This window comes from Phaethon aethereus (genome assembly GCF_964289735.1).
Source record: "Phaethon aethereus genome assembly, chromosome: 26".
NCBI classification, from domain to species: Eukaryota; Metazoa; Chordata; class Aves; order Phaethontiformes; family Phaethontidae; genus Phaethon; species Phaethon aethereus.
The window spans coordinates 534267-549420 of NC_138602.1; the positions used below are offsets into that span (position 1 = coordinate 534267).

Sequence of the window (15154 nt, forward strand, 5' to 3'; positions counted from 1 at the left end):
TGTCACCCCGCTGGACCACCAGCCCCACAGCACTTCAGGCCCTGAAAAGCCTCGTGCCACCACGTCCAGACCCCGCAGCCTTTATCTGCCTGACACGTGCTGAGCTCGGACCCCCGTATGGCCGCCGGCACAGCTCCTCAAAGATGCGAAACCAGCCGCAGCCCGTCCTTCCAGCTGCTCCGTGAGGTTTTGCTGGGAGGACTCGAAGCCCGGGGTGGACCATCCTGGCAGGACCTGCTGTGGGGCCACGGGCTGGCACAGCACGTCACGGCCCGTACGGGAGCAGGGGCCTGTTTCTGGGAGCAGCGTCATTCCGCCACCCGAAGGGCGCTTTCGGCAGCGCGCGGTGCCGCCGCTCCGGCTGTCGCTGGAGGGAGCTGCCCCACCCTCCACCGGCCCGCCCGGCCTCAGGGCAGGCCGCAGCTCGGTTGGTTGGTAGAAATGAAGGAGCTGGAGGATTGAAGAGGGATTTCAGACGAAAACAGAGACCCAGAACTGGCTTCTTCTGCTGAGGGACTTGGAAGGACCCCGGGGTCCAGCGTGGGACCTGTGGCCTGGGGGCACGGCGTAACATTGACATCGATGGGACCTGGAGACTTGGACAGCAGAACAGGGCAAGACTAAAACGCAGGAGAAAGCAGCAGCTGTAGTTCCTGAGCTAGGCAAGGTTTGGGGCATTTACCCTTCCCTTGGCTGGTGTTTGGTACCGGCTCACACTGGTACTGGCTGGTGGTGTCCCCCCGGGCACCTCCTGTGCTGAAGACCAAATGCACCACCGGGGGGCAAGCCCCAGATCTGCCAAAAAAAGAGCCCCAGCAATGAACACATGTGGCATGGGGCATAGCTCATTCACCAGTTTCTATTTGATGCATAAAAAACACCTTACTGTAATCACTTTAGCATCCAGACTAAAACACAGCGCTCCAGTATCTGCTGATGCACCCAGGGACTAAACAAGCTTTGAATTAAGCAAATGGAACATTAAAAATGGATTTCTGAATGCGAAAGGGAGCAGATAGGTAGCACAGAGCCAGATATAACGGGCTGTTTGTGTAATTGTGCTTGGGGCTATCATTAATCCCAGGTTTTTCCCCAGGGAAGGAGGACAGACACAGGAGCTGGGGACACATTTAGGTACATCAGGTATTCACACAGCTGTTCCAGGGCACTGCCATGTTTACTCTTGCCTCTTCCTTCTGCAATTAGCAATTTTTGTCCCACTTCCTTGACCAGCTAAAGCAGCACTCACTATTTTCTTCAGCTCCAGTACCAAGCCACACACCTGGGATCATGAGCACAGCTGGAGTTTACCTCCACCACCTTTAAGGCTCCTGCTCCATCCCCAGCTCATTTCACTCCTACATATGTAATCGTTCCCCAAAAGTTGCAATAAATGCTTTTGGAGACGCATGTATGCTATGAGCAAGTAAAAGGCCACTATTTGTTGGGGTTTGTCCTGAACAGCTCTGACTTTAATCCATCCAGATAATTCAGACCACAGGCTCTGCTCTTGTTCAAGGAGTTGGCACAGGGTTTTCCAGCCAGCTACAAGGAATATCTCCCTGGTGCAAATGTCAGGGAATAAGAAAAGCCAGTTCATCATCACTTGTAAACTTGCTGCCCCAGGGCCCAATTTCTAGAGGGAAAAGATATTTTGAAGCCCATAAACTTCAAAGAGACTAAAAACTACTGCTGGGGGCTACAGCAGGGATTTCTCTGAGGTCCATAAGGCTACAGCTGAAAATTGAGGCCAGAAGGAAGCAAGTGCAGTTTCAGAATCCAGAGTCCTCACATAGCTCCCACACATTTGCTATCAGTAAACCATTAGGCAAATAATCCAGGCAGGACAGTTACAGGCTTGTTTTTATTAAAAGACATCTTCAGAAAAGATTTTAGTACAAAAAAAAGCTTAAAATACACAAACTACAGTTGCTTTTTTCCCCCCAGCATCAACATTTATAAATTACACCACATTGTTATTAACACTGCATTTAAATACAGAAACAAATTAAAACAGGAAATTCATCAACAAGATCCAACATCCTACAAATGACTATTTACAATATTTAGCAGCTAGGAGCTCTAGCACAGTAGTCAATATGACTTCAATAGGGCAGGATGCTTGGGAAGTCCCAAGACGGCAGCTTGGCTCGTAACAGTTTTTGGGGACCTGTTTTGCCCACCTCCCTCCAACACCCAACGCAAAGGCAGAGGCAATGCTGTATGTCAGGATACACACCTAACAAGGCTGTGAGGCTCTTGCAAAGAAACCCTGTTGTCCCCTGGCCTTTTAGAGCAAGTTTTGGGGCATGCATGCAGGACAGTGCTATTCAGTCTTGCAAAGTACAGGGGGTCTGTCAGGAGAAGTCAGCCCTCCAGGCTTCAGAGGGATTTACAGCTGACAGCAGGGTTGGTCCTGCCCAGGGACCATGACTGCTCTGAACCTGCTGTCCTACTGCTTGTCCTAACCACCCCCAGCAACACTGGTAGGCTCCAGGCAGAGCTTAAGACTCGGCCCACCAGGATCCAGCCCTTGTGCAACCGGCTGGAGGATCCCACCCATCATCTCCTAGAGCTGGAAGCAGTTTCCCCAGCTCCCAGCAAATGCCAGCACAGCTAGTAAGTACGGGGCTTCAAAGATGTGGGGACCAGGGAAGCCAAGTGAGCCTGAGGTCCCCTTCTGTACAGGGTGTCCTTCAGCCTTCCCACCAAAACCCATATTCTCAGCAGGCTGAAATCACCGGAGCAGGGGCTGCGCAGATGGAGCTGCCCAAGGCTCACGGCCCCACAGCACCAGCAGGGGAAGGAAGTTCCAGGGCCTTTCACAGGAGGGTATAGAGGACATCATTTGAGAACAGTGAGACAGGACACAGTGGTGCTCCATACCCAACACTTGGGTCCAGGGTAGCAAAACACTACACATGCTCCCCTTCCCCCTCAGTTCATCAAAACCAGCACGGAAGTGTTCAGACAGGACAGAAAGCACCAGACAACTTGAACTTGCCAGAGAAGCACATGGCAAGCTGGAAGACCTTTGTGCATGCTCTGGAGGTGGATCTCCCTGCTGGTGGCTCCTCTTCTAGTTTAGGAGCTCCCATCCAGGGGTTTCAGCAACATGGAGCTGTTTTACTTATAGCTAGGAGCTGTGTCAGGCCACTAAAGGGCTGCTAACCAAGAGAAACACTCCTCGGGGGACTTCCCGGGGAGGGTGGTTTTGTTTTCTGTAAACACCAAGTGACAAAGCTCATGTCTGTGCTCTGCAGAGAAGGTCAAGTCTCAAGTGGCAGCTTTAGGGCTCCGATTCCAGTGCTGCGGGTTGGATTTTCATGGTGGTTGACTTCAGCGGGTAATACCTCCCTTTCCATGTCTTCCAGAAGATGCCCTGCTTGCGCTCATGCCTCTGGCGGGGGATGGAGCGGAAGTACTTCCCATTGAGGTTGGCATGGCCACAGGTGCTGAACCACCAGCCACCTACCAAGGCAACACAGAGGCAGGTGTAACCCACAGCACTTCTCAAACCCAGGTTCAAGGCAGCCACTGCGCCTATTCTCCCCACTTTTCCAGGGCTTTTGGACCTTACTAGACCACCTTGTATACACCTGAGGAGTCCCATGTACTGGGAAGCCTCTGCACAGACACTATGGCTTCAGGATGCATCTGCAAATCCCTGCTGCTCTTTCTGGCATGTAAATCCCCCCAGGCCCCTTCAGCAGCTGCATCTCAGGCCTGGGGACTGGCCTCTGCTTCGGTTGAAGGGTTTCCAAGCAAGGTGGCAGCCAGCAAAGCCATTAAGGAAGACAGATGCTTGGGTCAAGACCCAAATCATGAACCCCTCCTGGTTTCAGCTTCTCTCCCCATTCCCTGCACTGCTCCTCCCAAGGATGCAGCTTTCCTGAGGAAGCAGGGGACAAACCGGCCTCAACACCAAAGGGCTCTAATCTTGCCAGGTCACTGTCCCACTCACAGCCATCACCAGACAACAGAAGGCTGAAGGGAAGGCACACACCACTGCAAAGGAGGAAAGGAAGAGCTCATACCAACCTGAGAGGTGTTTGGCACAGTTTGTGTCAGCTTTGAGATCATGGTCACGGTCTCGAGTGGAGAAGGGCAGCTGCCTGAAGTCCCCGATGGCGTTTTCCAGCTCTCCAGACAGAGGTCCCAGCAGGTTGAGCATGTAGGCTGTGCTCTCGCCACCAAGGCTGAAGACAAACTGAACCACCTGGGAATTTCCCTCCCAGTCTTCCAGCTCAATCAGAAGACTGTATCTTCCCTCTTGGACAAGGTGATGTATCTTCTCCAGGCCTAGCCAGAAGTCACCTGAAACAAGACACATTGCATTGGCTGCTGGGACACAAACATGCTGTGCAAAGCAGACGTGAACAGGCTCCAGAGACAAACAGGGACAACACAGGGCACTGCAGCATTTGAATTGCCACCATCTGGCATGTGCAGGACAAGTCAGAAAGACCAAGGACTCTTGCTCTGCAAGCAGTGTCCTCCCCCTCCTCAGCACAACACTGTGCTCTGGCACACAGAGATCTCCAGGGGCCAGCAACAGAGAATAGCTTGTGCTAAGATATCACTTATCCTATGGTATGATAGACACCATCATCCACCTACCATGAAGGTCTCCAAAACCATTCTTGTAGGCATCCCAAAGCCGGTCAAAATCCACAGAGCCATCTGTGCGCCTCTGGATCACTGTCCAGCCACCTTCTGCAGGGAGGGAAAACACTGTCAGTTTGGGGTACCAGCTGCAAGACCACCTTGCAAAGTGCTGCAGGACATCTCCACCACTTTACCTGTGGTCATGTCACAGTAGACTTTGAAGGGCTGAGACCCTGCAGGATGCACCTGGAAAATGCCGCTGCTTTGCTGCCCAGCCAGGAAGAGCTGGTGGCAATCCTCTGGGAGCTCTGCAGGGGAAGGAAACAGTGACTGAGACGATGGCCCAGAGTCCCACTTTCTCAGCAGGTTGCTCCCATCACAGCCCCGGCACTTGCAGCCTTGGCCAAAAGCCTGGCCAGCTGTGCACAGTGGTGGCCGAGGCTCTGGACACGTGCTAGAGATGACAGCCCCTGACTCCAGCATCTTTAAACACTGTGACCGCATATCTTCCCATTTATCCAAACACAGCTCCTTGGGCTTCCATCCAAGGCAGAAGCCAGGCATCAGGCCAAGCTGGGGTGACCTAGGCTGGAGAGCATGGCTCCGCAGTGACAAGAGACCCAAAGAGCTTCCCAGATCCCTCTGTGCCTGCAGCAGGCAGGAGCAGCCCATTTGGGCTGGGGTAACACCAGGGCCAAGCATGCCCACCCCATCCCAAGGCTGAAGCAGTGTCAAAGGGCCTCGGGGGCAGAAAGAAACCCCAAGTCCTGACGTCAGGAAGGCGCCCGAGCATCCAGCACACGACCTCTGGCTCCCGGCAACTGTGGTGGCCCCAGCCAGACATCCTGCTGGGCAGCCGGCCACCAGCAGGCATGGGGCCAGGGTGGGGTCACCCTTTTGCCCAAGACACACCAACCCGGGCAGGGAAGGGGTGGGTGGACCCCAGGCAGCCCCAGCTCATTGCACGAGTGGATTGCCCGAGGTGAGGCCACCCCCCAGCTTGCCCCTCTGCATCCCCGTGCCGCCCCGGCTCCCACCTCTCCTTCCGCCCCTGCGGGGACTTTGCCCAGAGCTGCCAGCAAAGCACCATTTCAACAGTGCTGATAAAAGTCCACCCAGGAACCACCACCCGCAGCACGCGGTGAGAGGGTTGGGGGGAAACCTGTTACAAAACCCAAGTCAAAAGGCCACAGGAGGATGTGCAGGGACTTCAGTCCCCAGGGTGTCGGCACAGTCAAGGGGCTCTTTGTCAGCCAGGACAGGTGCCCCCGTCACCCCCAGACAAAGGGGGTCTGTTCTCCCCGCACGAGGGTGGGATGGATTTTTGGTGGCTCACAGCTGCTGCCAGCACGACCCCAAGACAGAGGGGTAAAGAAACCTGAAGACAAGCCGCTGGCCGCCCTCACAGCCTCCCCCTGGGGCTGCCCTGGCCTTAGCTGCCCCTGGGGGGGGCTGGCCCCGTGCTCTGGAGCAGCAGCATGGACAGGGGCCTCCCCCACAGCCACAGGGCTTCGTGTGGGGCAGAAGGGGGGAAAATGGGGCCTTTGAGCTGCTGAGGGCAAGTGCAGCCCCCCGCGGGGCACTGACCCCCGTCCCTGTGTGCCTGGGGAACCCCAGTGCTGCATCAGGGCGAAGACTGAAGCCACAAATGGAGGAAAGGTCAGTGTGGGGGAGACCCAGGGGACTGCAATGTGACCCTTGCCACCACCTCTCACCCATTTCCCCCCCAGTTAACTCTCCCCTCCTTGGCACGGGCAACGGCTCTCCCACCACCCGCAGCAGGACAGCCCCGCAGCCAGCACGGCTGGACTCACACTGCCATTAGCATCCCTCACACCCCCTGGCCGATGCCAGCACAGGACTGGTGCCACCAAGCCCATCAGTGCACCCACGGGACAAATGAGCTTAGGGGAAGGGAAACCCACAGCCTGACCTCACACCCACAGCTGCAGCGACCCCGGCTCACAAGCACAGCAGCAGGGAGGCTGCTGGGCTCGCCCGGCCTCGCAGAGCTCCTCGCCTCCTCTCCACCGTAACTCCCAGCACTGGCAGAACAGTGCCGAGGCAGATGCTCAGTGGCCCCAGTGTGCAGAAGTCAACCCCATCCCTGTTTTGTTTTTGTTTTTTTGAGTCCTGGCCACACTTGCTGCACCCAGATCTCTTCTGTTTTCCTGGTGCAACAGGGACTTTCAAGCAGCTGAATGAGATGCAGCTGCTGTTCCTCAGCTCAATCTTTTTGTTTGAGGAACACGCTTGTTAGTTCCAGTTCATGTTGCACATCCGTATGGCACCAGCAGAACAACGAGACCTCCTGGCTGCTCTGGATGTTTTTCTTTCCCTCCCCCTTTATTTAGCCAAACAAGATGAAAGAATCAACAAGGCTGGTTGGAGCTGCCCCAGGCATGGCACCCTATTTACCCAACAGGATCTCCAGGCATGACAGGAGGTCACCAACCTGGCATAAACATACTTTCTTGCCAATAGCAGGGCATGCCTGGAGCTGTCTGCATCGCCTCCCCCTCACCCTCCTCAACCCAGTTATTTTGGAGTCCCAACGCCACAGGGAGAGAGCTCTACCTCTCCCCTACTCGGCCGGCTGCCAGAGAGCACAAGCTCTGCCTAAAGACGTGATCCTCTTTCTGCAAGCAATTAAACCTTTCACTCTCCAGGCTGCCTCAAGCCTTCAACTTTCACACGCTTGGCCCCGTGCCATCTCTGGCCTGAAAAAACTTGTGTTCACTGGATGCAAATAAAAGCGTCTTTCTGAAAGGGCTCCTGGAGGAGTTCATCACTGCTCCCCAGGGCCATGCCGGCACTGCGGCTCTGCCTGACAATAGGCAGGGAGCCGCCGGCACAAGCCTTCCCGGCACTTGCCTGCTCTAAAAGCAGCCACAAGCCTCCCCAGGCAGAGGGCATGGGGCTGGCCTGCCAGCGTGCTTTAAGATTTGCCAGAAAACTCACTCAACTTGCTAATGAGAGGAAGCCAATTTGTTTTCTGTCAGCAATATCAGCATCGGGGATTAGGCGAGAGAAGGGGGAGCTCACAGCTTGGCCAGGTGGGAGGGAATCAGGATGCCCAGGGCACAGGGGATGCTCAGGGTCTCCCCATCACAGACAGTGCAGCACAAGAAGGTGCTAAGCTCTCACACACCCCACCTTCACAGCATCCCCAAGGGCTGGGGGCCCTTGCTGTCTCCCACCATACTTCACATGGGTTGCTGCACCCAGCACCCATCAGCTAGTGCAGAGCTGACAGCACATCCTACATCTGCCACCAGCAAGTACCAAAGACCTGAACGCATCTCCCTGCACCCCATTTTCAGCATAACCTCAGAGTGGAGCGGAGAGGTGGACTAGTTGGTTGGACTGCATTACCTTTAAAGGTCCCTTCCAACCCAAACACACTTCTAGGATTCTAGGATTGTAGGGTTCACGACTGAAGGCAAGTCACAAAGCAGAGCTGGGAAAAAATGGGAGGGAAAGAGGTTTTGAAAGTTTTCTGGCTCACTAGCACTGCTCTGACCAAGGGACACCTCATGTAGCCCTGCTGCAGACTGGGCAGCCCCACTGAGCCAAGCACCCGGAGTTTGGAGCCACACCCCCCATCTCCTTCCTTGTCCGCGTCAATTCTGCAGCTCTTTGTTCTGCCCACCCAGCTTTCAGGTGCACCAGTGACAGCTCCAGGCTCCACATACAAATTACCACGTGTTTTCCCACAGCTATCCCTGCGCTCAGCTCTGGGCAGGGTTCCCCCATGCATCTTCACCCTGCCTGGCTTGTTTGGCTCACACTGGACATCCCCAGACAGCTGCACAGACTGAGCCAGCACCATGATTTAGCTGACATGAGAGCAGCTGCTCCCAGCCAGCAAACCCTGCGGGGACACCAGTTCCTGCCTGGGAGGGAGGCTGCAGGACACAGCGCAACCAGGGACACCCACTCTACTGCTCTTGCTCTGTGGGAGCTCCTCCAGCCCCCTTGCTGGCAGAGAGGATGCTCCAGGCAGAGCCAGGAGCTCCAGATGCAGCATCCACTCTCCTGCTCTGGTGCGCATTTCCCAGGAGCATCCGGTGCCTTCACTGCCCGGGCATTTGCTGCAGCTCAGCACCTTCCACTAAGGATAGTGCAAGCTGAGGAACTTGCCTTTCATGTATGAGCCCTAAATATGAGCTAAGGGAGACCAACACACAAGGATCTAGCTCTCCTCTCATGGTCCAGGGCTCCCTAACCCTCCCCTCTGCCAGACAGACTGAGCAGCAGACCCTGCCCAGGAAAGTGAGAGCGGGTGAACAAGAGTTAACTCCAAGTAGCAGAGATCCTCCTCTCTACCTGCACTGACCCCCCCACCTGCCAATCCTCTTTGACAAATACCTCCTAGCAGCATTTCTCCACTCCCCACTGCATTCTTGGTATCAGGCAGAAAAATTCCTCTTCTAAATAGTTAAATTCCTGCTGGACCAAGAGGCTAGGATCCTGCCCGTGCTCCAGATCCCCCCAGTCTGGCTAAACTCCCAAGCTCTGGTTTTGCAAGCAAATCTCACATCCTGACTCAGAACAACTGAACCTTTTGTTTCCAAACAGTTGCAACTGCTGCAGGTTTGCTCTGGCCAGAGGAGTGTGGTGGCACAGGCAGGTACTCACTCTGCATCAGCACAGGTTCCCCACTAGCGTTCTGGCTCTGGTTGGTGAGACTGAGGCTCTTCTTCAGGTTTATCTTCCACTTTGGAGACTGTGTTTTGTTGTCCTTCAGGTGTAAGGGGATCAGTAGATTGACCTAGAAAAGGCACAAGTCAGAACGATTTTCTCTCGGCTCATTTTCAACACTGGTACTCGGGGAAGCTGATCAGCCAAGGCGCCAGCTGCTTCCCCATGACCAGAGATGGCGCTGAACTTGCCCAGAAACCTCAAGGAATGGGAGATACCCAAGCCACATATGATTGTGGTTTTTCACACCCGTGCCAACAAGTTTATTCTGCAGATAAACTGAAAGGAAAAACCCAGAGAGGCTCTGCTCCCACACACCTATTCCTCCTATTGCTCTGTGCAAATACTCGGGAAGCTTGCAGTTTGCTATTTTTGCGCCAACGCTGCAGCACCAGGACCAGGGCCATGGCCTTTGTGGGGTGCCCAAAGCTGGGGAGCAGCAGCACAGCTGGTTCTCCTGTCACCAGAACACTGTGCCAGCCAAGCTGCCAGGGCAGTTCATGCTGGGGTCCCCGCAGCGTGGACCAGGCTGCAGTCCCCCAGCCACAGGAGCTCACCTTGCTCTGCAGGCTTTTGATCTGCAGATTCTGCTTGTCCAGCTTGTACTGCTGCTGCTTGATCTTCTGCAAGAGTTCCTCGATTCGCAAGTTCTGCGCATCCATCAGGGACTGTGGGGGGAAGAGGCAGGTGAACCTCGCAGCTCCAGGGAGATCCGGCTGTGCCGCACGTAGCGAGGTGGGCCAGTCCCCCGGCGGGCCTGGTCTCCACGGTTGCTCCCCGGGCCCTTCCCCGGGCCCCCCGCCCCCGCTCTGCTGAGGCCGATCCCCACCCGCTGCTCCCCGTGCCCCGGGAGGGTCGGGTTCCCCCCCGTCCGGGCGGTCCCGCGTGTCCCGGGAGGGCTGCACCCCACAGCTGCCCCTTCTTCCAGCCGCCACCGGTGCCCCGGGGCGGGGCGGCTGCCCCCGGTCGCCGCTCACCTGCAGCGCTCCCAGGTCCTTGCCGCTCTGGTTATCGGCCGGCCGCGCCTGCAGCGCCTGCCGCACCCGGCCCTCCAGCTGCTCCAGCCGTCCCTGGATCTCGGCTTTGTCGGCCGACACCTCCTCCAGGCGCTGCCGCAGAGCCTCGGAGAGGTTGAGGAGCTGCCGGCCGCGGCCCTCCAGCTCCCGCACGCTGGCCCGCAGCCGGTCGCCCCGCTCCTGCGCCTCCCGCGCCTGGCGCAGCAGCCGCCCCATGGAGCTGTTGTGGGCGCTGAGGCGGCTGCCGAGCTCCCGCATCTGCCCCTTGGTGCGGTCCACGTGCTCCTTCAGGCCGTGGCCGAGCTGCAGCAGCCCGTGGGCGATCACGTTCACCTCGTCCCAGGAGGCGAACTGCGCTCGCCGCTCCTTGCCGGCCGCCGCCCGCCGCTCGGCCCCAGGCCGCCCCGCCGCGGGCCCCGGAGCCGGTCCCGCCGCGGCGGCGGCGGCGGCGCACAGCAGCAGCGCTGCCCCGGCGAGCTGCATGGCTGACCGGCCGCCCCCAGTGCGCACCCCACTGCCGCGCCCCGGCTTTTATCGCCGCCCGCGCACCGAGCGGGGAGGGCCCCGGGACCGGCCCCTCCCCGCCTGCCCGGCCCCGCCGCTTTGTTCGCCCTCCCCCGCCGGCCCCGGGCTCGGCCGCCCCGCGCCCGCCGCCCCCGCCGCCCCGGTTCCGAGCCCCGGCCGCCCCCGCCCGGGGCCGCCGCGGTCCCCCGCCGCTGAGCGCTGCCCGCGCCCGTCCCCGCACCCTGTCCCGTCCCGTCCCCGCTGACCGCCCCGCCCCTCACCCTTCTCTGGGGACCCTCATCCCCGCCAAGCCCTGCCGCTTGGTCCCGCCCGTGGAGCCCCCAGCCATGGTTGCTGCCCCACCACACACCTGCACCCGTGTCGTCTCCCCAGGCCGCGCCCCGCGGGGAGACGCTGGCCTTGGGGTGGGTGTACGCCGCAGGCGCAGGACTCCCAGGCCATGCCCTAACGGGTGCTGGGGGCCCTGGAGTGGGTGCCCGCCGTGGTGGGTGGCCCCGGCCCTGGCACGCTTGCACGCTGCGGCCGCAGGGCTCCCGGGAGATGTCCCGCAGGGTGCTGCCAGCCCTGGGGAAGGTGCATACTTGGGGTCAGCTCCTCTATGCACCTGGGGGGAGCAGGACGTTCACTTCTCTAAACGCTTCCTGTCTCCGAGAGTGCCAAGGATGAATTGCTCCCCCCTCAAAGGCTTCAGTCATCCCCCCCTGTGAAAAATGTGCATCTCATTTCATTTGCAAGTGTCTTGGACTCCAATTACCAGCTCTTCCCTCTTGTCCTGCCTTTTTCCACCGACTTAAAGGGATTTTCAGTCTCTGTTTTTTCTCCCCAATGAAGGAATTCACACACCGTGATGGAGCCACTCTCGGCTCTTTTCAGATCAGGGAAGATGGAGCCCTTCTGCTCCCTCTCCACTGGGTGTTTCCTCCTGCCACCCCAGCGCTCAGTCCCTCCTCTACAAAGCGCATCCTGGAGCAGGGTGCTGCGTTCCCATCTGCACTGTTCTTACGGGCTAAATCCCCGCTTCGCACCACTTGCTGGGCCCTGCCTGCATGCCTGGCTGACGGTGAGCCCCCGTGGGACCAGGGCTGCAGCGGCGGCTTGCGCTGAGCTCACCTCTGCTCAGCCCCACAGAAGCTCACAGAAGTTCTGACTCATCCCACTGTTGCCACTCCCAGCCCTGCGGTGGGCATGTCCCGCCTGCCCCGGGGGAGAAACGTTTTCACCTTGTCTGAAAACGCCTGGCAGCAGGATTTACCCTTCCAGGAGTCCCTGTGTCATCTGGGGGTGCAGGCAGGGTGGTGACACAGGAGCCTCCCAAGGCCAGTGGCCATTGGGAGCAGCTTTCCCACCCTGCACAGCTCTCTGAGGATTTTCTGCCAAGAGTCTGCATTTGAGATCTGCCACTCTATTCAACTGCAGTTTTGCAGAGCTGATTTTGCAGAGCGCAGCCTCTCCTGTGGCACTCAGCCTTGCTGAAGTGATGACGTGCACACCCAATACTTCCAGCAGCCAAACTTACTTTCCTGTGCCCAAGTAGGCAACTAATATTCAGGGCTTCCCATCTTTCTCCTTTGACGGGAAAAACTCCCGGTTGTCGGGTGTGAGGCATCTCTTCGGTGTAGGTGTGTTTTTGTGCAAAAGCGTAGGAGGCTCCTGCAGGAATAAATATCAGCCGCCAGTTTCTTCTTCTTCGGCCCTGAGCCATCTCCAAGCATTTCCCAGGCTGCAGCTCGGGAAAGGGTGAGTGAGAGGCCTCAGGGCAAGCACCCAGCAGTGACAGCACAGGGAGGAGCCACAGAGGTAGGAGCTGGGGAAGGAGGAATTTGGGAAATTTCAGCAGGCACAGAGTCCAGGGAGCCCCCAGCCTCCTCCACCAGCAGGTGCTTCCTCATTTATTTCATGGTCAGAAGGAATTTTTTGAATGAGGAAAAAGGAAAAGAAGGAAAAAACCCAACAGATAGGAAATGCTGCAGGGGAAAAAGAAACACCAAAAAATGTGGTCATTGCTTTTTCCAAACCTTTGAGGTTTGAGGGCCCCTCTGTGCTCACCCTGCTGTGGTTGCTGGAGGGGGACCTGGGGACATGTTGGGCAGGAGGGGTGATAATGGGGGGGGAGGTCACTCCCCAGCAGGGCGAGAGCATCAGGCTTCTCTGTGGGGCCTAGGGTCTCTGCATGGCACCTTGGGGTGCACCTGGCTGGCCCGTGCCCCCTGCACCCCCAGGTCATGCCAGATGTTGTACATCTGCCCCCCACAAGGGACAGATCTGCTGCTGTACCCACTACCACCCCTGAGTGCTGGAGGGGCAGCCTCAGCTCTACCAAAAATTCCCAGATGACGTTGTCTCCCACAAGAAAACATGAAAATTCTTCTTTTCATCTTGGTCTTGCCAGGTTTTGGCATCCCAGGAGGGAGCGAGCTGGCAGAAACTCTGCACATGGAGCCCGAGGTTGGAGCACCCAGCATTTCGAGAGCCCTCCGAACCGGGAAACACCAACCCCTGCCCTGAGTCACTGGGACAAATAGGGAAACACATTTTCATGTGTTGACTATTGCTCCAGGTTAACAACATCAGGCAAAATGAATCCTGTGTGCAGCTCCACTCCCTGCCCTGCCATTACCCAACACTGGAGCTTGTCCTGGGAAATGATGGGGTTATGCCGAGCGCCGAAGCAGACGTGTTCCCACTGGTTATTTTCTGCATTTGCAGTGTTTGTGCTGAGGCAGGAGAGAGGTAATGTAAGAAGCCAAGGCCTGTTGAGAAGCCACATGATTTATGCATTTTCCTTTGGCTGTGTTTTCCTATTGGGACATCTCCAATTTGCCCTGAGAAATATGAATTCTTAACGTACACAAATGAAAAGTCCCCTGAGGACCTGAGCTACCCCGGGCTGTGAATGACTATGGGTCAATGGGAAAGTGCTGTCCGCAGAGCCGGCTGCACTCGAGTTTAAATAGAGCTTAAAATGGCCTGGCCAGCAGGGACTGATCTCTCAGGGCATTTCTCTGTGCCAAGAGGGAGCCCTGGTCTGCCCTCCGTGGAAAAGGGCTGCGGTCAAAATCCCTGTAGGGTCCCGACCACCCAGCTCAGTTTGGGGCTGGGGAAGGGTCAGGGTTTGCTCCTGGGGGGATGAAGGACCTTTTATTCTGCACAGGAGAGTGCACCCCCAAGAGGAACCCCACAAGGACCCTGCCCCAGCCCAGCAGACCCTGCGGCCCTTGGGAGACTGGAGCAGCCCAGGGAGCAGCAGGACATAGTGGCCCCCGGGTCTCTGCATACTTCATCAGGGTCCCCCCGGCTGGGGTCACCCCTGCTGAGGGAACAGTGGACTCCAGAGGAAGTTCTTTTTTATAGGGGTCTCTCTGCGGGAACAGGGGTCACTCCCATCCCCATCCCTGTCCTTATCCCAATCACTACACCCATTCCCATTGCCATCCCCATCGCCAACCCCATGCCCATCCCCTCTTCCATGCAATTCCCCCAGCCCAGCCGGCCACAAAAGGCAGTATCCCCAGCACGCACCGCAGGTAGCTCCTCCAAACAGTCCCCATGCATCCGGCAATCTGTCCCCATCCCCAACCCCGTCCCCATCGCCATCACCAACCGCATCCCCATCGTCATCCCCATCCCCCTCCCCGTCCCCGTCCCCATCACCATCCCCATCCCCGTCCCCATCGCCATCACCAACCGCATCCCCATCGTCATCCCCATCCCCCTCCCCGTCCCCGTCCCCATCACCATCCCCATCCCCATCCCTGTCCCTGTCCCTGACCCCATCCCCATTGCCATCCCTGTCCCCGTCCCTGTCCCTGTCCCCATCCCCCTCCCCATCCCCATCCCTGTCCCTGTCCCCATCCCTGTCCCCATCCCCCTCCCCATCCCCATCCCCGTCTCCGTCCCCGTCCCTGTCCCCGTCCCCATCCCCGTCCCCATCCCCGTCCCCATCCCCATCCCCATCCCTGTCCCTGTCCCCATCCCCGTCCCCATCCCTGTCCCCATCCCCATCCCTGTCCCTGTCCCCATCCCCATCCCTGTCCCTGTCCCCATCCCCGTCCCCATCCCCATCCCGCTGTCCCATGCACAGCAGGCTGCAATGGGTGTCTTTGTTCTCTGCCTTCTCCTCCTCACTCCTTCCCGGGCTGACCCAGCGGGTCACTGTGTGAAAGTTCAGCCCGGTTTGAACTCGTATGAGTTCCTGCAGCTGCTCAGCCCCGGGCTCACGTCACCGGGAGGGATGGGAGAGATGCCGATTTACAGAAAGGTTGCTCACAGCTTTGTTTTATTGTTGGAAATGACAAACATAA

General features: G+C 57.8%; 1 protein-coding gene across 1 annotated transcript; it reads right to left on the minus strand.

The window, feature by feature from the left end:
* Positions 1–3289: 3289 nt before the first annotated feature.
* ANGPTL4 (angiopoietin like 4) lies at positions 3290–10811 on the minus strand (the record flags this gene model as incomplete). The annotated part of the gene is made up of 7 exons (XM_082010852.1): positions 3290–3471; positions 4042–4317; positions 4621–4716; positions 4803–4916; positions 9250–9382; positions 9870–9980; positions 10290–10811. 7 exons carry the CDS (start codon positions 10809–10811, stop codon positions 3290–3292), a joined length of 1434 nt encoding a protein of 477 aa, XP_081866978.1.
* Positions 10812–15154: the final 4343 nt, after the last annotated feature.